The 22,730-nt window shown below is 39.9% G+C and overlaps 1 protein-coding gene across 3 annotated transcripts in view; it reads left to right on the plus strand.

Annotated features, from left to right (window-relative positions):
• The window catches only part of CTNNA2 (catenin alpha 2), a 1,087,920-nt gene that overhangs the window by 952,504 nt on the left and 112,686 nt on the right, over positions 1–22,730 (plus strand). For all 3 annotated transcript variants that reach the window (XM_041757142.1, XM_041757144.1, XM_041757141.1), the window contains exons 10-11: positions 21,735–21,827; positions 22,410–22,566. In XM_041757142.1, the coding sequence (XP_041613076.1) occupies positions 21,735–21,827; positions 22,410–22,566 (250 nt within the window). The remainder of the gene's footprint in view (positions 1–21,734; positions 21,828–22,409; positions 22,567–22,730) is intronic.

Genomic DNA, 22,730 nt, shown 5'->3' on the forward strand with positions numbered 1-22,730 from the left:
GGGATAAAGGGCCAGGGTGGAGAAGATGCATTAGCCCTCAGCAGGGGAAGCCATGATGACAGAGGCATTGTGAGCACCTGCCAGGCTCAGCTGGAACTCTGTGTTGGGGCAGCATCCCTGTACAGTGAGAGAAGGCATTGCTGTTTCCCCTTTCTCTTCTCTTGTCACCTGCCCCACCCTGGAGCCCTTGAAGACTCTTGTTACTGAGTTAAAGGAGCAAGAGTTGAAGCTGCTAAGTGAGGAAAAAGAAGAGAAACTAACCAAGTGCCTCCTGATGCTTATTCCAGTACCATCAGGGAAAGGAGAGGAACTTTAAATCAAGATTTAAGCTTTTACTTTTACATATAGTTGTATGTGGTAAATCAGATGGATGCCCTCACCCTGCAAAGAGGACCACATCCTAATCCCAGGCACCTGTGAATATTAGTTTACATGGCAAAAGACAATTGAGGTTGTGGATGGAATAAAGATTGCTAATCAGCTGACTCTAAGGAGATTATCCTGGAGATTCCAGGTGGGCCCAATGTAATTACAAGCATCCTTACCAGTGAAAGAGGGAGGCAAGAGAGGCAGAGGCAGAGTGAGACAACTGGAGAAAGACTCAACTGGACAGTGCTGGTTTGAAGATGGAAAAGGACTGCAAGCCAGCAGACACAGCCTCTAGGGGATAGAGAAGACAGGAAGTGGATTCTCTTTTGGAGCCTCCAAAAAAGAGCACAGCCCTGCTGACTCCTTGATTTGAGCCCAGTGAGACCCACTCCAGATTTCTGACCTTCAGAAATGTAAGATGATAAATTTTTGCTGTTTTACGCCACTAATTTTGTGGTAATTTGTTACAGCAGCTATAGGAAAGTAATATACTAAATAACTGAATTGTGGCTGTAATGCTTCAGAATGGCTAGAAAAGTCATGAAGAGTGAAGAACTAGGCCTAGGGAATCAATTAAATGAAGAGAGGGAAACAAAAAAAAAAAAATAAAGTTGCTTTTAAAACATAAGCCCTGCAATGTGGTAGCAATTACATTACTAAATCGTATTATTTGTTGCTGTTTCTGGAAGTTCCCTACAAGGCAGACCTGGAACTGGGGTCCTGTCCTGTGTTTCTGTTAAAGGAGTCACACATTCTCTGGCTCTGAGTCTGAAGTCCAAATCTGGAGATGTTTTTTGTGGGGCTTCCTTCAGTTGCAAAAACAGTTCCATCAAGTGATTGGTTGCTAACATGAGCTTCTGCTGTATTGCAAGCGTCCTTGAAACAGAGGGCTGAAAAGGCAGGTCTCGATGAAAACTGATTCTCTTGTGCCTAGAGGATTGAGCTGCAAATGGGTGTAGTGAGGGAGGAAGCTGGAGATCCAGGTTGGAGCCAGCTTGAAGGGCTTCAGATACTATAAGATACAGATTACATTTTTATCCCAGTAATTGAGGTCAGGGTTGAAGATTTGGACTAGGGCAGTGGTAAAGGAATTATGAAGGTAGTTGACTGTAGACAGCTTGTAATTAAAGGTGACAACATTTGGTGGGGCTCCTAGGTAGCTCGGTCGGTTAAGTACCTGCCTTCAGCTCAGGTCATGATCCTGGGGTCATGGGATCCAGCCCTGCTCAGTGGGAATCTGCTTCTCCTTCTTCCTCTGTCCCTCCCTCCTGCTTGTACATGCACATGTGTCTGTGTTCTCTCTATCAAATAGTTCAAAAAAGTGACAGCGTCTGTGTTTAAATAAGACTCTTAGTTTTCTATCCTGTGTAATTAGGAGACCAGGCATGTCCTTACAGAAACTAAGCAAAAGAAAATGGGAGGGGAGAATAGTTTTTGGTAGAATCATACCTTTGAGGTGAGTGTGGGCCACCTTTTTGGAGAAAACTGACCAACTCAGAAAATTACATCAAGAGTATAAGAGAGAATTCAGAGATTTAGGGTGATGGTTTGAGTATTTTCAACTCAAAGATGAAAATAAGGTCACAGGAGTGAATCAGATCATCTAAGAGAATGTTGAAAATCTCTAGATATCATACCTGTGCGGTAGCAGGAAGAGCTTTTTCATGAAAAAACCATTTATAGCAATCTTGAACATCTCAAGCAGGCTGAATGGGAGAGCAGAATTGAGAGAAATTGGTGAGCAGGAATGAAAGCGGAGGAGTAAACGTGACAACGGCTGAGTAAATATTAGGTTGTTCCCGGTGAGTGGAGAGAAGCAACTTTTAACAGAATCAAAAAAGATGTATAAATCTAAGCTGTAAATTGAGAGGAGAAACTCAATGTGAATGACTGGAGCATGGGAAAGGTAAGCAAAAGGAGGGAAATGTTAGTGATTTGGTGATAATGGCAGGCCTGTGTGAAGAGAAAGTTATAAGGTAGAAGATGGAGAGAGGAAGATAGGCTATGTCAATTCCTATTGCTGAAATTAAACTTAAATGACAGTACTTATGCCACAGCAGGGCCTTTTATATTGCAGTTGTGAGCATGTGAAGGCACTAGTTCCAAGGTGAATTCCTGTCCCCTGTCAGGAGTGGGGGACACAGGGACCTGAAGTGGAAGCTTGCATACAGGAGAGTTTGGTATCTGTTGTGTTCTCAACATATTTCATGCTGAGATTAATAGAGGGGAACAGTGCCTACCTTTGAGAAGCAGCTGATCTGAATGGGAAGGCAAGCTCTTCACAGAGAACATGTTTAACATCATCAAAACTGAGGGAGTATTTTTAAACTAATATAGTAAGATTTCAAGGTCCTGGGAAGACTATATTAGCCTTTGTGTAGTTGGTCAGGGAAGACTTCCTGGATTATGTGGGGCTTGGATTTGACCTCTGGCTGGGTGGGTGGGGGAGTTAAGTGAAAGCATAGATCTTTTGATCTTGGCCCCCAGGAGTTGCCAATCCCTGGCCATGTTGTCTCAGCTGAAGGGTAGCTGTTGTGGGGAATGCAGCCTTCATGAGGAGATGGAACTGCAGGGGAACAGCTGTGGAGAAGTGGTACATAGCTGGGCAAGCACAGGTTTGGGAGACAGACCATGGGTTAGACCTGGCTCTGAATCTGACCAACTGAGCAGTGATGGGAGATGTACTTGGATTTTGGGTTACAGTGTCCTTATCTGTAAAATAGTGGCCAGAAGAGGTACCTTTTGAAAACTCCACACACCTTGTTTTCTTTTATCTTGTGTAATAGTACATGTTTGTTTTTTTTTTCCATAAGAATCTGACTCTGCACGTATGACCCTGGTCTGTCTCCTTCTCTTCCACTCTGTCTTCCAAATAGGTGTCTGAATGCTTTTCTTTAAAAAAAAATCTGCCCAATCATCACTCACCTGCTTAAAACTCTCACCATTGCCCACATGGAGAGTGAAATTTCTACCGTCTGTAGCACTGACCTCCATCCCTGGTTGTGTTTCCTGCTCTCCTTTCCTACACAATCTTACAGGCCTGTTTCCAAGCTCTCTGCATGTGGCTCACATTTTTTTCTCTCTGGAATGTCCTCCCTATGCACCCAGCCTCTTGACCTTAACCTTCTCCTCCACCTTAGGGTCTACTATATGCTTGACTTTGGATTTGTGTCATTAAAGCAAGCCCTCTGCCCCTTCCACTCAAGTAATGTAGACTTCTACTGCAGCACATTTTATGTGTCACTGCATTTGCTCCTTTCTGTGCTGGCTCACCCAAATGTGTAGGAGGTTCTGTGAAGGCAGAGGTGATACTTTCTTTTGCTTGACTTCACCGAGTTTACCATGGTGATTGCGTTGAGTGAGTGAATGAATGAAGCCAAAGCCAAGCAGTGTTCTCTCACTGATTCTCCTTTTCTGGTGGTCCCTGGTTAGCCTAGGATAGAATCACACAGCCGGATTTTCATTTAGGGAAACTTTTGCTATCTCCTTTCTTTTTTACTTAGAGTCAGGAGGCAGTAAGCTAGCCCAGGGTGTGCTTTTAGACTGAATTTTACTTTGAAACCCCCTCTCCTTCTGTCTTGGTAAGATGAACTCAGTGTATCCAGGGAAGTGTCCTTGTCTAGGAGCTAGAATCTGGTAAGGCAGATCCTTGAAGGCTTTGCTTGAGGACTAGATTGGTCAATGCCTTGTCAATTCCAAATGAGCTGCATTCATGCCAACCTCTCCGTTTGGTGGAGACCCCTTTCCTCCTGTTTGTGAGATAAGGGGGAAATAGTAATATGGTCAAATTAGGGCAATCCAAATTACCTTATGTCTTTGGTAAACCTCAGGAGTAAGACTTGCCTCAGGTTAAAAACAAAAACAACAACAACAACAACAAAACTGTAGCAACCAAGCTTGATTCTCTAATATTTCTGTTTTTCTCCAATTTGTTCTCTATGGTCACTATTGAATCGCCTCTTTCATGCCTTTGTGTTCTCTCTCCTATTGTAGCCTCTTCCTTGAAAAGTACATTTTCTGCTGAAGGTCTTTCTCTAGAGGGGCATTCATCTCCCTTACCGTGTCAGCTCTTCCTAAATTCCTCTCAAGAAACTGACTTTAAGTTAAAGGTGAGAGACGGCCTCGTTGGCTCTTAACTATCTATAAAGACAATGGCTGCCTTCCCCACTGGCAGGATTACAGGCGATGCAATAGTGCTATATATAGTTTTAGGTATGTTATCTGTGTATGTATTACATATACACATATGGCCTGGAAACAGGCTCTGCCACTTATTAGCGTGTATGATCCAGACAAGCTACTTACCCTCTGTTTTGTTATCGGTAAAATGAAGTAAATTACAGCCTGTTTTTGAGGTTTGTGATGAGTCATAAATGAAGATCACATAGGAGTTTGGAGAATATGCTTTGGAGTTAGTGTGGAGTTCAAACCTGACCTTTCTGCTTATTGTTGTGTGACCTTAAGCTACTGATCATTTTGTCCTAATTTGCTCGTCTATAATATGGGAATGATAATAATAGTACCCACCTCATAGGGTTTTATATAATGAGAAAATACATGGAGCTTCCTAAGAAAGTACACAATTACTAGACATTCTAAGTCTTATTTCAAGTTGTGAGCATTGAGTGAAAAAGTAATTTTAATTAAGAAAGAATCTTAAGCACACTGTATAGGTATCCAGGAATCCCTTCAATATAAACTTCTCTAAGAATCCTGGAGATAAAGAACTACCTACATGGATTTTTATCTTCCTCTTGTCCCTCTATAACATTGGAAGTGGGGAGTGGGTAATAAAAGGTGGTTGTTGTGTGTGCATGCATCTGAATTTCAGTGGAAAAAAATCTGAGCAACATGACCCAGTTGACTTCACCACCCTGAATGCCCAGGAAAGTGCTTTGTGTCACATCACAGGATTTCACTCCTACACAGAATATTCGTGAATAATTAGAGGCCTAAAAATTAGGTCTCTCTAATTAAAAGTGTTAAAAAAAAAAAAAAACCCTCTCAAATGGCTTCCTTCTATAGATAAAAAAAGTGATGTTATATAGAAAATCTTTTTTCCCCCCCAGAAGGTAAAACAGGTACAGTATGGAAGAAATTCTTATAGACTAGAGATTAGAAGACTGGGTGGCTGGGCCCCCATGAGTTTCTGAATTAGCAGGTCTCAGGGTGGGAGGCATTGAGAATTTACATTTCTAATGAATTCCCAGGGGATGGGTTAGAACAGCTTTATCTGAAATTTGGTCCCACCTCGGGGAGTCCTTTAGAAGAAGGAATTGTAGGCTCATTGCCGACCTCCAGAATCAGAATCTCTTTTGGTAAAATGTTTAGTTCACAAGCAAGAAGCATATCAGAATCTGTGAGAGTAAATCCTGGGCATCACATCTTTTTTTGGTTAATGCTTCTTGGGAGTTTTCAATACGCATCCAAAGTTAAAAATGAGAGAAATCAAGAGACCTGAATCCTGGCCTCAGCTTTATGGAAAATTAGCTGTATGACCAAGGGAAAGTTTTCTGAGACCTTTTAGAACAAATTTTCTTTTTGGTAAAATGGTTGGAGGTAGGGCACATTGGAAAGGGAATAAGTTTGTTTGGACAAATCAGTAATTTTCAACCTTAACTGTACACTTGAATCATCTAGCAGGTTAAAAAAAATAAAAATCTGATTTGTAAGCTCTACTCCAGAATCTTGGTGGTAAGACCTGGGCATTGGAATTATTTTTAACTCTAGATGATTAGAATGTGCACCTAAGGCTGGAACCATTGGATTAGAAGATTTCTAAAGTCCCTTCTGAGTCCTGGTCATTGACTTTCTATAGCCAGTGTCAAATCCCTTGCTGTGAAGAGAACAGACTCAATTTTTGTGTCCAACATCTTCTATCAACTCACTTTTCCTACCATGCTTTCGTATTTATTGCCTTGTAGCAGCTCACTTAATCATATAACAGGATTTAACCTTTGGTGGAACACTATTTGACACCTGTTAACCTTTATCCTTGTGATGAAAGTTAGGCATTCTATTTTATAGAGGAGGACATGCCAACTTAAAGAGAACAACTTGCTCACCTAGAAGAACTATCCAGTTTCACATCTGATGCTGGTTGCATTATGCTGATACTTTTTGAACTGCAATGTGCCTGGGGATTACCTGAGTATTCTATAAAATGCGGACTGTGATTCAGCAGGTCTTGGCAGACTCAAAATTTTGGGTTTCTAACTATCCCCAAGGAGATGGCTCTCCTACTAGCCTGTGAACAATGCTTTGCACAGCAAAGTTCTTCCCTGTATTCTATTGATGTGAAAACAGTGAGCCAGATTCCACTCTTTGGCATTATTATGGGATTAATATGTCCTGGTACATACAAGGTACAACTCCTACATACAATATATTCATCCAAAAATGTGCTCTATTCTTCAGAGTGGACCCTTTGTAAGTTTTAATTCTTCGTAAATTGTATTTAAGAGAGCACAGGTGAAGGGAGGAGCAAAGGGAGAGAAAGAAGTAGACTTCCTCCTGCTGAGCAGGGAGCTCAATGTGGGGCTCCATCCCAGGACTCTGAAATCATAAGCTGAGCCAAAGTCAGACACTTAACTGACTGAGCCACCCAGGCTTGCTGACCCTTTTTAAGTTTTGCCCATTTTCTAGAGATACTGCTTCAACATGATTTTTATACTGATTCTTTATGAATTATCTTACAAGTCTTGGATATACTTTTTGCAACATTATTTTTTTTTAATTTTATTTAATGGGAGCACACCAGAGAACACGAACAGGGGGAGGGGCAGAGGAACAAGCAGGCTCCCTACCAAGCCTGGATCAGAGATGCCAGGCTGGATCGTAGAACTGTGAGATCATGACCTGAGCTGAAGCCAGATGCTTAACCAGAGCATCTGGTTGAGGTCACCCAGGTGACCCTCTTTGCAACATTCTTAAACTTAGCAGCTCTTAGTACCTGAAGATATATTGGATTTTTAGGGAAGCTATATCTGGTGAATTGATGAATGATGTAATGTGGTTTAGATAAATAAATACAAAAGGATGAGGAATAAAAAGATCCTTACCTTTGAAGAACATTTCCCAAGGACTTTTTTGGTATAATATAGTATAAGCACAGAGGGCTTCATCGAACAGAGGCAAGGACATCCAGGACTGAAGCATTTTGAACAACTCTTATCCTGGTCTATGCACAGACAGACACCAGAGAAGTCTTCATATTTACAAGAATACCCTACCCAGCCTAGCAGACTTTTATTGTTCAAAGTACTAAATATTTTAGGCTTTGTGAGTCACATAGGGTCACATATTTTTCTGTGTGTGTCTTATTGAAGTATAATTGACATACAATGTTATTTTAGTTTCAGGTGTACAACATAGTGATTCAACAGCTTTGCACATTAGTCAGTGTTCACCATGATAAGTATAGTCACCATCTGTCACCATACAATGTTATTATAGTATTATTGACTATATTTCCTATGTTGTACTTTTCATCTCTGTGACTTATTTATGTTGTAACTGAAAGTTTGTACTTCTTAATCTCCTTTATCTCCTTTACTCATCTTCTCACCCACTTCCTCTCTGGCAACAATCAGTTCTCTGTACTTCAGTGTCTCTCTATTCATTTGTTTTCTGTTTTAGATTTCACATGCATGTGAAATCATATAGCATTTGTCTTTCTCTGGCTGACTTACTTCCCTCCAGGTCTATCTCTGTCACAAATGGTAGGATCTCATTTTTTTGTGGGTAAGTAATATTTCATGGTAAATAGTTGTGTGTGTGTGTGTGTATGTGCATATATGTGTATATCACATCTTTATCTATTCATGTATTAATGATTAGGTTGCTTCCATATTTGGCTATTGTAGATAATGTTATAATAAAATAGGGTACATACAACTTTTTGAAATAGTACTTTCGATTTTGTTGGGTAAATACCCAGTAGTGGTATTACTGGATCACATGGTATTTCTATTTTTAATTTTTTGAGGAAAGTCCTTACTGTTTTCCACAGTGGCTCCCCAATTTACATTCCCACCATCAGTACATGAGAGTTCCCTTTTCTCCAACATTCTTGCCAAAATTTACTTCTTATCTTCTTAATATTAGCCATTCTGACTGTTGTGAGATGATAGTTCATTGTTTTGATTGCATTTCCCTGATGATTAGTGATGTTGACTGTCTTTTCATGTGTCTGTTGGCCACCTGTATGTCTGCTTTGGAAAAGTGTCTTACTTCTCTGCCTATTTTTTAATCAGTTTGTTTGTAGAGGTGTGTGCATATGTTTTAATTATCCTTTAAGAATGTAAAAAGCATTCTTTGCTTGAAGATCATACAGAAACAAGCCAGTAGTTACATTTGGCTCATGGGACATACTTTGTTATTCCTATTTCATTGGTAAATAACGCCAACTAAAAAATAGACCTCTTCATCTGTATAATAGTCTGTTGTGAAATAACAGGTATGAAGCGCTGTGAAAGTTAGAAGTTTACTCTGGCTTTAGAGGAATGTTAAAATAATGATTATAATTCTAGCTTGCTTAGCTAAGAGCATGTTTGTTGACAAAGACCCTCGAACATCTTTATAGCCCTCTTTCTCTCCCTTCCTCTATGTGTACATACAATATTACTGGTGTTCCCACAACAAGTGTACTTGCTATACCTGGATCCCATGGAGGAAAAAAAATACAGAGCTTATGCCAGGCAAAAGGCCACAGTTAAACAGCTAGCCTGGAGAGCACAAAGCTAAACAGAAGGAAGATGTATAGAATTTCCTCATTACATGCTTCTCTCTAGGGACTACTAGTCAGAACACCATCTTTAGCTTTATTTCACACAGCAGATTGAAAGGTCAGGCTGACTGGCCATTCACTCAGATGACTGATTTAGCTAGGAGGGGAAAATAAATGACCCACTGAGAATGATAGCAAAATGGGTCTGTTGTAGAAAGTTGCCAAACTGAGGCACATTTGAAGGGCATTATGGGGCCTGACCTATTCCTACGAGCATTGGTTATGAATGTAATCATGGCTGGAAGTTGACATGAGCTTTTGTAGGCCCAGCTGTTCCTTCCATCTAGACCTGGCCATGGTCTCCTGAGGGCCTGCTGATGAAACCAGGATGCATCTGGGGTCCAAACCTCACTATGGCTCTTGACTGTGATAGCTGCATCTGTTGCCCAACAAGGTAGAAGTGGCTGCTTGAAGGTCACCTAAGAAAAACAGGAGTTCCGTGCAGCAGAGTCCACTTTGATATGGCTCTCAGGTGACATGGACTAACTCTACTGCATATTCTCTGGCATAGTTCTGCCCTGCTCTTTGAGCAGCATGGGATGAGTCAGATTTCAGACGTGAGCAAGGCACTGGTACATTTGCATGCATCAGTAGAGGCTTGTGGCCCATAGCAGGATAGGGATGTGGGACAGTCAACAAGAGTTTCTAGCTAGGGAAGGATTTGTAAAGACATTGGTTATCAATGAAATCAATGAGAAAAGGATGCTTTTGGCTGGCTGTGTTCTTGTAGGAAAGAGCTATAATAGCTACAGGTAATGATAGAAGTGAGGGATTTTGTGCCCCTTGCCCCTAGACAGCTAGGCAAGACCACAGATTGATAGTAAGCAAAGGAGAACTTGAAGCAGAAGCAAGAATATGGAGGCAGGTCAAGAGAGAAGAACTGGGCTGAACATGAATACCTGCAACAGGATATTAGAGGATATTAGTGCTTCTACATGTGAGTGACTTTGTTGGTATCGTTTCATGAGCCTGCAATGCAGTAGACACCGACAGCTCTATTCCCTCCCTCATAACTGTGGGACCCGGACTACCAACTCCTCTGGGTGTGGGCTTGCCCCTAGGGGAAAGCCCAATGGAAGGGGAATTGTGCTCTGCACTGACACAAGTGTGGACTCAGACTAAGGGGAGAAATGAAATTTAATGAGAGAACTGGGGGAATAATGAAATGAGAGATCTGAAATGAAAAAAGGAAGAGCGGACAATCAAGGACAGATGAGATGGATCCTAGCAGGTTTGAGGGACCAAGCCTGGAAAGATTCCAATAGGCAATGAAGAAAAAGAATGTATAGGTGCCTGAGGGCTGGGAAGGTGGCTATTAAGGAATGGAGCTTGTCTGAAGGTCATTTCTTCAGTTTCTTCCCTTGCATGGCTAAGGATCAGTGTTGAGTTACCTTCCATACCCCTTTGCTCTAGTCCAGTTAGAGCCTTCCAAAGCTGTAATAAGACGGGTTCCCAGGATTTTTCCTCAGAACATTGCCCGTTGTAGTGAGCAGGCATAAGCTTCTGCCACAGAGCCACTAGGGGACCAGTAACTTCTGTTAGCTATACTCTAGGTCTTTGTCTTTGAGTCCCTAAAGTCCAGGGGGAGACAGAGTTTCAGGGGGGTTAGGTGGAGTAGAGAGTAATGAAAGATGTAAAGTGTATATCCAAGAAGGATGTGAGTGCAAATGGAAGGCTACAAAAATGGACCATGATGGCTTATTCAAAGAAGCCCAGAGAGTGGAGAGTCCTCCTCCTGTTTCAGGAAGTGGTGGTTCAAGGGACTATACTATGAGATAAGCCACAGGGCATTATTGACTCTCATTTGCTTCTCTTGAGACTGTTCACCAGAAAACCCCTTGTGCAAATGCTTGGGGGTAGTGGAGAATGTACTTGATGTCCTTCCAGGTGTCCCACCACTGTCCCTCTCTGTGATCCTGTCTTCCCCTACTCCCAACCTCAACCTCTTTTATTTGTTTGTTGTTTGTTTATTTATATTATTTTTGGTTTCAGAACTTACTGTTAAGTAGACCTTAAGACTTAGGCCTTAAGACCTAAGAGACTTAGCCTCTTTTGTAGGCTAAGAATAGGAGTCCCTCCGTGATCTACTTGATAGTGTTCATTGCACTTGTGTTATAATACCTTTCCCATTTCTTGCTCAAAGATGCTTTGGCATATTTGACAGGTCTGACAAAATTGACTGGTTGATTGTACCAAAGTTTTCATATAAATCAGGAGTTTGCCACCTTCTATAAAGGGCTGGATAGGAAATATTCATAGCCTGTGGATGTATGAACCCTGTTGAAACTAGTCAAGTCTGCCCTTAAAGTACAAAAGCCATCATAGACAATATCCAAGTGAATGGGCAAAATATGCTCCAATACTACTTTATTTACCAAAACAGGTGGTCAGAGAAAGGAAAGACAAAAGGAATTTTAGATAAAGATTACAGAGCTTAAAGAAAGCTCCGTATCCTTACATATTTCTCTAATAGCTTGCATGCAGGGGCTGAAGTTTCTACAATATACATTTTTCCTTAAAATTCTTAAGGATTTGACCATCTTTATTGGGTTAAGGTGTTATAGTAGGAAGAATATTTTAGAGAATATTATATTTTCTTTGAAGAAGAAAATATTTACCTTTATGGATAGTTACTTTGATCAATTAGCATCCTTCTTCTGGTAAACCATGAGAAGAGAACTCATATGTTTACGTGGGGCAAAAGGTAGGAAAACATCTAGGATAGGGAGGCTGCCTTAGAACCACAAGATCTTGTATAGACAGCTGTAGAGGCCATAAGGATGAATAAAACATAACTATTCTCAAAAAGGTTGAAATTTAATTGAAGATGTGTGATACTATATTTCTGTATATCTAATTATGCATTATGAATTTATCCTTCTATCAACACATATCACAAATAATGAATAAAATAATAGCATGTGATAAGTAGTCACTAGTGGTATAGGCAGTAGGCCAGAAGAGATTTAAGAGATCTCAGGCAGCCTGGGTGGCTTGGCGGTTTAGTGCCGCCTTCAGCCCAGGGCCTGATCCTGGAGACCTAGGATGGAGTCCCATGTCAGGCTCCTTGCATGAGGTCTGCTTCTCCCTCTGCCTGTGTCTCTGCCTCTCTCTCTCTCTCTGCCTGTGTCTCTCATGAATGGGTGAATAAATTATTTAAAAGATAAAAATAAAGAGAGGTCTCTTCCGATTGGCCAGTGTGAATGGGAGGTCTTCAGGGACACGTGTACCATGAATTAAACATTGGCCAATTACTAAGAATTTAATTGAGGAAGGCATCTTCACTCCCCACCACAAAAACAAAAAAATACCCTGGAGGCATAAAGTAGAGGAAATAAGGACTCCTCTCTTATCAAGTCGGAATTTTGTGCAAAGGAGACTGAAGTAACAGATTCAATATTGGTTTGGATAGTTAGATTCCCTCTGCACTGTGGTTATGGCCTGATTCCACTCTTTCACCTGTCATCTCAAAATGTATGACCAAGCTATACAGAGTAGATGTACTCATTTATTCATTTGGATCTTTTGTAAAAGTTCCTTGGCTTCTACTAAAAGTTAAGCACTGGATGGTTCCAGTATAGGTTTATCCACTGCCAGAGATAGATCCTGGAGCTCCAGGCCCCCTGATACACAGCAGGGTATTCATCTCCCATATATGAAGGTCAACATGTTCTATTCACTAGAAATCAGTGAAAATTACATTTATTATATGGGACTCTGAGAAACTAAATAACAGTGGACAGTAATAATTCATTTCTTCAATGAAAGGCTGGAGGAAGCAGAATCTCAGGAGACCGTCAGTAATTAAAATGGCATTATTTCACTGCAAGATTCTAGATAACATATTCTAAGTCTTTCCTATTCTTTTCACATAACCACACATTATTGATGAACAGGCATCAAGAAGGCATTAGGTGATATTTTATTACATTATTTTAAGCCACTGAGGTTTTTATATATGAAGGGTATAGATTTATGCTGATGATTCAGCTATGAAGCAAGCACATCAATTTGTTCATGAATGTGAACTGGTGATTACCTCCATTAAAGTCAACAGGGCAGACTGATCACTTTAATTTGGGCAGAGGCATGCAAGCAGCATTTGCTAGTGGTGTATGTACCTAAGAACACAGGCAAAAGAGCTGTTCTGCATCCCCAAGGAGCCCTAGGAATGTAGATTTGTGTTCTTATAGGTTATAAGTATAGACCAGAGTATGAAGAGTGGTGGGACAGGAAGAAATTGCTGCCTAGCATCATGTGGCAGGATTTTGTATAAATTTCAATGATGTTAACTTCTCAATGCTGATTTGATGATAACAGCAAAAAAGGTAGCACAGAGAACATATACCTGTTCCCAATTTCAGATCCTAGAATTCGGGGCCCTCCTAGGTATGACTAGATTATGACAAGTTGAATGATGCTCTGCTTTATACAGAGTTGAGGGAACCTATGGGATTTAGTAAATTAAAAAAAATGGAATTGACTATCTGTGGTCCCAGCTATGTGCTAGGTATAGTGAAGGTTTCTGTCCTGAAAGAATTTACAGTCTCACTGGATAATGTGGAGTGACTTTTTAAGCAATATTGATTTACACTAGTACAATGTAGTTGGTTTAGAGAATGAAAGGCATTCAGATGATGTGGCTATGGCCAAGAAGGCAAGGAGAAACAGTATAAGACTCTGGGATTGGAAGCTAGTGACATTGGAGCATTAGCAATTCATTTGTTGCTAGGGGACTTTCGGGAAGCACTTTGGCCATACATAAGCAAGTGCTGTATGGTTTCCCTGACCTAGAAAGTCCCACTTCTGACAAGAGCAAAAACTGGATGCCTAAAGACCTATGCCACTTTGTTTTTGATAGTAGCAAACATCGGAAACTCCTTTAAATGTATGACAGCTGGGAACTGACTTATCAAATAATGAAGCAAAAACACTTAGGGGTCTTATTCAACTATTAAAAAATAATTTACAAGTATCTAGAATATTTGGAAAATACTTGTGATATAATCGATGACAAAGATGCAAACAGAGATTGCAACTTTATAAAAATGATACATAATTGAAGGATAAATTATATGAATGACCACGTAGAGAGTAGATCTCCCTTTATTCTCTATTACTGCCTCTATTTTAGTAATTTTTAAAAATTTTTATTTATTTACTCATGAGAGACAGAGAGAGAGACGCAGAGGGAGAAGCAGGCTCCATGCAGGGAGCCTGACGTGGGACTTGATCCCAGGTCTCCAGGATCAGGCCCTGGGCTGAAGGCTGCACTAAACCGCTGAGCCACCTGGGCTGCCCTATTTTACTACTTTCATAATAATATTCACAATATGAAGTTTTAAAAATGCATTTACATGTTTAATTCTACCAAAATATAAGCTTCTCTAGGAAATATGAATACTATTTGTTTTTCCTCTATATCTTCAGTGTATAGTACATATTAGGCACTCAAAATTTGAATGGTTGACTACATCTGTGACTGGATATTATTAAAATATTTCTTTTTATAGTGACCTTTCAATAAAATGTACAATATGAGAATAGCATTTATTAACTCCTTACTGGGCGCTAGGCTAAGTGCGCTAGTCACGTTTCATTTCAACCTTATCACTGCTTTGTTATTTTTTAGTTCTCCTTTATACTTAAGGAAATTGAAGCTTTACAGAGGCAAAGTACTCTGCTCAGCTAGAGAGAATAAGAGTCAACATGTAAACCCCAGGGTGCTGAATTCCATAGCCCAACATCCTGACCATTTTATGATTTGGAAAAATTAAAATATATAGAGTAATCCAGAGTTTTAGATGCTTCAGAGAGGTCATTTAAAACAAGAGCATGAAAGTGTTTCTTACTTCCTCCTGTCCCCTCAGTGTCTTCTTACTGCCCCTGGCTGCCAACCTCTACTAAGCCATCCTTCCCTGATCAAATGGTCCCTGTTGGTTGAGTCCTGTAGCCTTCAGAATTTCAGTTACTAGCAGCGAGGTTGATAAACTTCCTCTCAGTCTGAGGCAGCTGAATTTTTAAAGGATTCCATAATATTTCCGCATAAGAGACGTGGCTACAAACATGTTTTGGGACATCCAGACCTTTCAGGCTCTTCTCAAATCAAGTTGTAAAGGTGGCCATTAAGTCTACTCAGACATTTATCTCTGTGGAAATCCATCATCCTCTTAAGGTCAAATCCCTCTGTCTTAACCACTCACTCCTTCTATTTTGCCTCTCAGAGATTTCAGGGAAGTGTATCATTTTGTCTCTTGCTGAATTAAAAAATTCCATCTGTAATATAGGTGGCATATTCTGGAGAAGCCTACAAATTCTATACAAGATAGACATGTATGTATTAACGCCATATGTATGCTGATCTTATCAGTTCAAAAAACTGAGTAAATTTGCAGGCAGAGACCATAGCACCCTTCATTGTCCTGATTGTTATAGAAAACAATAGTTGGTGTGGAATTTGTCCCATCATCTCTTCTCTTTATGGTTTTATATAGCTAGGTAACTGTGGTGACTAGACATATCATAAATTCCTTTTTATTTTATTTATTTTTAAAGATTTTATTTATTCATGACACACACACACACACACACACACACACACACACATACACACACACAGGGAGACGCATAAGCAGAGGGAGAAGCAGGCTCCCTGTAAGGAGCCCCATGTGGGACTTGATCCCAGGATCACGACTGGAGCCAAAGGCAGATGCTCAACCACTGAGCCACCCAGGCATCCCCCAAAATTCCCTTTTAATAGTAAATAAGTTCATTTTATTCTCAAACTTATGATGATGATGATGATGCAATATTAACATAAGAATCAAGTGCTTTATTTATAACCTCTGAATTGTTATCCTGCTTTTTTTCAATAGTGTGCTCTTCTTAAAAAACCACTATGATACCTGAAGCTGTAAAAATTAATGAAATGGTAGAGTTTTGGGGGTTGAATGCACTGAATATATGCTGGTGTTTGGAACTGAACAGAATTACGAATATTAAAAAATGTAATTTGATTTCTAGAAAAGAACATGTTCTCCCTTTTTCTGATGTACCTCATATCACTTTGGAGTTAAATGCCTAAATACTTTATTAGCAGAGGTTTTTAATGTTTAATTAAAGCTCAGCCTTCCAGGCATTTTGGCTTTTCTTGTAAGTGTTCAAATAGGCTTATGGCATTTTTGAGATGGAGCTACTTTTGTAGTGATGTTCATACAAAACCAAATTTCACAGTTAGGATAGGCCATTCATCTGGAGCTTTGAACTGTGTAGGTTTTGGTTTTGTTGTTTGGTGATTAAAAACATCTTGCATTTTAAATGATCACTGTATATTTTTGTGAGAGCTTTATGCATTTGTGATTTTTGTCAGTTTTAACTCTGCCATCATTGTCTCTGGAATATTTACTTTTGGTCAACTGTGGTGATTATTGAAGTGTTAGGGAATGGATGCCAATAGTACAAATTCAGTTCAAGGAGCAAGTTACTTTCTTAACAGAATCTGCATCAGTTCTCCTTGCCGGCTTATTGTCTTTCTAATCTTGCTGGTCATATTCTTCTTTGTTTCACATCTTTCAATGTGCCTCCAGAACAGGAAGCATCATAATCTTTGAGCATCCTAACAATTGTGCTAATCAGGCAATCAGAAAAGAAGTGTTATAAGATGGATAGCCTACCTCTCCATGATGTGTTGGTTGATTCCCATCCAGAAGTACTAATTGTTCCTTTCTCTGGACTCCTAAAGCTCTTATAGTCTGGAGCATACAATTGAGTGATGGCTTCTAAGCCTCTTCCTTTTCCTCAAGATAACTGGTTTTTGAGATATTAAGTGAGAGATCAAAGACTTGGCTCACTCTTTTTAGCTTTTGCTTCCCCAAATCTGTTGTTTTCAGAAGGTATAGAGAATTTCCTTTCCTAAAAGATTGTTGGGAATTTAGTATGGTTAGCTAAACTAAGGAGCAATGCCACTTTTTCTTGTGACTAGTCTCTCTCAGAAATCCCAAATCAATCTAATTAGCCTAACATCTAACGATTAATGATATGCTTTATTGTTTCCTAAGCTTCTAAGATGGCAGATGACTCTTGTTCCCTTAGCTAAGTTGTAAACAAACCAAGAACAGAGAAAGCAGAGGCATGGCCCCATGAATGTTACCTGCTTGCTTGGTTGACTCAAACAAGTTTCAGAGTTTTATTAAACATAATCACAGGGATGCCTGGGTGGCTCAGGGGTTGAGTGTCTGCCTTTGGCTCAGAGCATGATCCTGGGATCCAGGATCCGGGCTCCCGTCCCACATCGGGCTCCTTGCGGGGAGCCTGTTTCTCCCTCTGCCTGTGTCTCTGCCTCTCTTTTTGTGTGTCTCTCATGAATAAATAAATTAAATCTTTAAAAAATGTAATCATATCGCTCAACATCTTTTGGGTTGCAGCCTAGTAACACTAGTCAATTAATGATCTATTTTCCTTTTTTTTTAATTTTTTTTAATTTTTTTAATTTTATGATAGTTACAGAGAGAGAGAGAGAGAGAGAGAGAGAGGCAGAGACACAGGCAGAGGGAGAAGCAGGCTCCATGCACCGGGAGCCTGATGTGGGATTCGATCCAGGGTCTCCCGGATCGCGCCCTGGGCCAAAGGCGGGCGCCAAACCGCTGCGCCACCCAGGGATCCCTATTTTCCTTTTTTAATTTCTCTCACATTAATCTTTTTCAAATATCTCATGTTTCTAGTCCACCAATTTCTACCTGTCTTCTACCTCCTGTTTAGGAAGATCATCATGCTAAATTGGTTAAAAAAGCAAGGTGTTTCATCAGTCTTATATACTACCTAATGCTCCTATACAACTGATGAATCACTGACCTCTACCTCTGAAATCAATAATGCATTATATGTTAATTAATAGAATTTAAATTTTAAAATGTGGAAAAAAATGTGGAAACCTAAAAACCTCTCATAGATATCTCAAAGGGATTCCTGAATTCTAGTAACAGCTCTTGAATAATACATTACTTTGCCATTTATCCTAACTGAAAAAATACCTCTTGGGACAACCCAATACTTCTTAAATGGAAATGCTGAGAAAAAGGAAGACCTGGGAATCTATTTTCCTTGAGCAGTCCAGTATCTGAGGATTCCCATTCCTGTGGCACTAACTTTCACTATGTATTCAATCTTACACTTCCTACTCTGAGATATACTGTTCCCCTATTCTTAAGATCCTCATCATAGAACCCTTCCCTCTGTACTGCATTAAAATATTCCTTCTTGATATACAGCTACGGGATTGCTTTTTCATGTACCCTTCTATTTATCTTACCCTTCATGGATTTGGAAATGGAGTTGGTTATAAATTAAGAATCAGAAGAATAGTCATCTTTCCATATTTGGAGAATCCAGCTGTCTCTAATGATTCACTTAAAATAAACAAAATAGTATTTCTGTGAAATAAAAGAAAACCAGGGTATATGGGGCAGGGGGAATATTGTGATTTGACAAAATAAGACATTTTATTTTTTCTGAGTCTCTAGTATTATAGCATCAGAGTTATAGTTAAAGAAGAGGTAAGCTAAATCATCAAGTACTGGGCAGCCTGGGTGGCTCAGCGGTTTAGCGCCGCCTTCAGCCCAGGACGCGATCCTGGAGACCCGGATCGAGTCCCATGTCGGGCTCCCTGCATGGAGCCTGCTTCTCCCTCTGCCCGTGTCTCTGCCCCCCCCCCCGCCCGTGTGTGTGTGTGTGTGTGTGTGTGTGTGTGTGTGTGTGTGTGTCTAATGAATAAATAAAATCTTAAAAAAAAAAAGATTTAAATCATCAAGTACTTACTATGAGCAATAGACTTGGACTGGAGCTGGATTGTTAGCCAGCGTTTCAAGCTACAGTAATGATTGGGAACTACCTTGAAGACCAAAACTTAGCATTTGGTACCACAGTCATAGAAGTCATAATATATTAAAACCATATTGAGAGTCACCATGATACAGTGGGTCCAGTGAGAAGCAGAAAGGCAAGCTTAAGAAAGATAGGAATTTGGATGGAGTCCATGGCCAGTTTAAGACCTGTAAACTTGCCTGTTTTGGAGATATTGAAATCTTGAGCATCATGTTGGAAATATTTTCAGAGTGTTCCAGAATACAATGCAAAGTAAATAAAATTCTGATTTTAAGTTGACTTAAACAGCAGGGGTACATTGCTGAGTGGAGGCCAATAGACTTTAGGATTTATGGGTCAGTAAATTAAAGAGAATAATTAAAGGACTATCAGGAGTTGCCAGCTCTTAATTTTTTTTCTAGGTGTTATTAGCACTGCCCCCCCCCATCCCCTAATTAGATTTTACTGGACAATGAGGTTCCGATATTAGATCTAAGCCATAATAGAATTTACTTAAAGAATGAAGATCCATTTCAAAAGATACACAAAACTTCATTATCACCACATAGAAGTTACTGATTGGCATCTCCTTCTCTCAGGATCCCCCTTTTCTCAGCTCTCACTCTCCCTTGTCATTATATAGAGCCACATGCCAAAGCCTTCAGCTTATGTCCACTGCTGTGCAAAAGTGTGACCTCAAGTCTTAACACCAAGCATGGATGATAAAGAGCAAACAAGACCATCTGAAATCCTCATTTCATAGAAAGGAAGGCTGTTCAACAGCAGAAATAGGAAGAACTTAATTGAATATTAAAATAATTATAAATACATATATATTTCTGGAAAATTCATACCATCCTGACTTTTTTCAGGCCACCATGAACAGAGGCACTACATTCTGGACTCAAACAATGGACCAAAATATAGGAATTATTGTTTAATACCATAATGCTGATAAATAGCTGCTGGAAGGTAATATAAACTTCATCTAGCCAAATTAAAGGGGTAGCTCAGCTAGATCTTTGAGAATATCTTTATGATGTATTCCAAATAATATATGTAATAAAAAGCTATTAAAGGCTATTCTTTAACTCAATACAACATATTGAGTGCCAGTTCTATATCACATAGTTAATGTGGCTTTTGGAGTATAAAATGCACTAGAATACAAATATAAAAAAGACTAATGAAAAATGTGGAGTGGAGACAATAGAACAAAAAATCAAGAACACATGTTATTCTTGCTCTGCCTCCAAGAAATCTCATGCCTCTGGACATTTAGTATCCTATAAATGGGTATAGTAAGGCATATTTCTATTTCAAACAGTCTTAGTTTTCACCATTTTAGTTTTCAAAGTATCTGAAGAATCAGAGGTAAACGAAGAGATAAGAAACTGATAATGTTTGGAATTCCATCTGTGGTATCTCAGAGTACATATTCTCACTGCAATAGACTTCAAGTGTTCTTCCTTAAAACCTTCAAAATGGGATTCTTAACACTAACGATTTATTGAAGTGATCTTTGAAAGTATTCCTAGTATCACCATTTATCCATCTCCTTTTGCTGATAAGAAAACAGTTCTTTAGATGTGAAGTGACTATATAACTACTTAGTGGTTAAGCCTCCTGACCTCCAGTTCTTGTCTCACACTGTCAGGCTAAGCTTTCTTTTGCATTTGGAACTACACACATGTGTAGTGCATTTTAATCTCCCAGAGCATTGAGGCATGGTAGGGAGGCAGCCTGGTTTTGGAGAGCAGAGGTGGGAGGATACAAAAGGGCAGATGGCCACAAGACTCAGAGGAGGATTCTTGCTCTGCTAATCACTTGTTCTACTTGCCCTATGCTCCTAGCCCTGGTGGCCCTTCTCTTCTCCATTACCCTTTCTAATCCTCATTCTCTTGTCCTCTTGGCACCAGCCTGATGGGACTGATCAGTGTTTTGATGGTGGCTCTGTGTGCTGTTGACCTTGGCCAGTCAATCTGACCTTGTATTACCAGCTCTGCCTCCTTGAAGAGGATAAATGACAAATTGAAATGCTCAATCAGGGAGCTTAAATTCAGTACAGCTGTTTTGGCTGGTATAATATTTTTAAAAATTAAAATTGAGTTTCTTTATACTAGACCCACATATTCCAATTTGTTGTATACTCTATCATTGCCTACTACATTAAATCTGCTTTTTCTATGTGTTTCTCAGACCTGCCTGGCCCCTGAAAGCACTTGAGTGGGCAACCGGAGACTAGCATTTTCCTGACAGACTCCAACAGGCAGATATGGGTTCCTTTGGGTAGAACTCTCTTTTTCAGCTTCCTGTGAGTCTCTTTTAAATCCAAAGTGCACTGTAGTATCTTTTATTGGTCAGAGTTTAGCACCATGTGACCAAAATCCTAGTGTTCTATACTCCATGGTGAGTGTCAGAGGGCTCAAGTGAGAGTGTAGGTCATAAGAGCAGTCCATAGGGGAAAATGGATAAAAACAACCCAGTTAAAATACATTATTGTGAGTGCTTGAAGCAATAATTTACTAATAGCACCCTGCTTTTCTGACATAAATGTCTAATATCACATATGAACTAGTAATACTTGGTAAATCATTAAAAGCTGCCCATATTTGTGGTTCTCCTGGATGTAGGACTCCAGAGAAGGTGCAAGATCACGCAACAGTATACTTCCCCTTTGCCCCAACATGATTTTTCACTCCAATCCTCTTCCATCCAGGTTGCCAACTTGGCCTGTTCCATTTCCAACAATGAGGAGGGGGTGAAATTAGTCCGGATGGCAGCCACCCAGATTGACAGCCTGTGTCCCCAGGTAAGCCTCATTCACTTTGTTTCAAAAGCCCATTGGTGTCCTAATATTCGAGGTCTTCTCCATTGAGGCACTCATTCATATCTTTCCTTGCCTTGCCTTGCCATCATTCCTGGGCTATTTCAAGGTCTTTCTCATAAAGAATTTCTAACTGCTCCAGCCTTCAAAATTACTGTAGTAATTATTGTGTTTTCCACTCATATTGACTTTGTTCTGTTCATTTGGGGGCTATATTTAAATGCTCCATATCTCTTTACCTTGTCTCATCTAAATTCTAACCTTGCACGTGTAGGACAGGAGTTAGCTTTCTACCACACCTGTGCTAAGGAAATACAACTTGTACCAGTACACACTTCTTGAAACCTGAGGCCAATTACTATATCTTTAAACAAAACAAAGCAAACGAAAACTAATGGTAGTCGATAATGTACTTCATCTTTTATGTTTTTGATTATCTTCTAAACACTGAGAACCCACTTATCTGTAGCAACCACCAGGTCCAGGGTTTCAATGTGGTCTTTGACCTTCTGGTTTCTTTCTTGAATAGTGTAGTCAGTATGTTTCTGGATTGTTTCTAACAAATAGGTCATCAATGCTGCTCTCACACTGGCTGCCCGACCACAGAGCAAAGTTGCTCAGGACAACATGGATGTCTTCAAAGACCAGTGGGAGAAGCAGGTCCGAGTGCTGACAGAGGCTGTGGATGACATCACCTCAGTGGATGACTTCCTTTCTGTCTCAGGTAATCACAAATAGGACCCTTCCAAGGCAGCTGGAGGGGAACAGATTAGGAATATTTTATAAAGGTCATGGGTCTCTTTTTCAAATGCTCTTCTTGGCCCTTTGAGCTTTCACTTCTCTCTGGAAATGTGATTGTAACATTCTCTTAGAAATTCTTCTTTTAAG

The sequence above is a fragment of the Vulpes lagopus genome, chromosome 5, assembly GCF_018345385.1.
Source record: "Vulpes lagopus strain Blue_001 chromosome 5, ASM1834538v1, whole genome shotgun sequence".
Lineage (NCBI taxonomy): Eukaryota > Metazoa > Chordata > Mammalia > Carnivora > Canidae > Vulpes > Vulpes lagopus.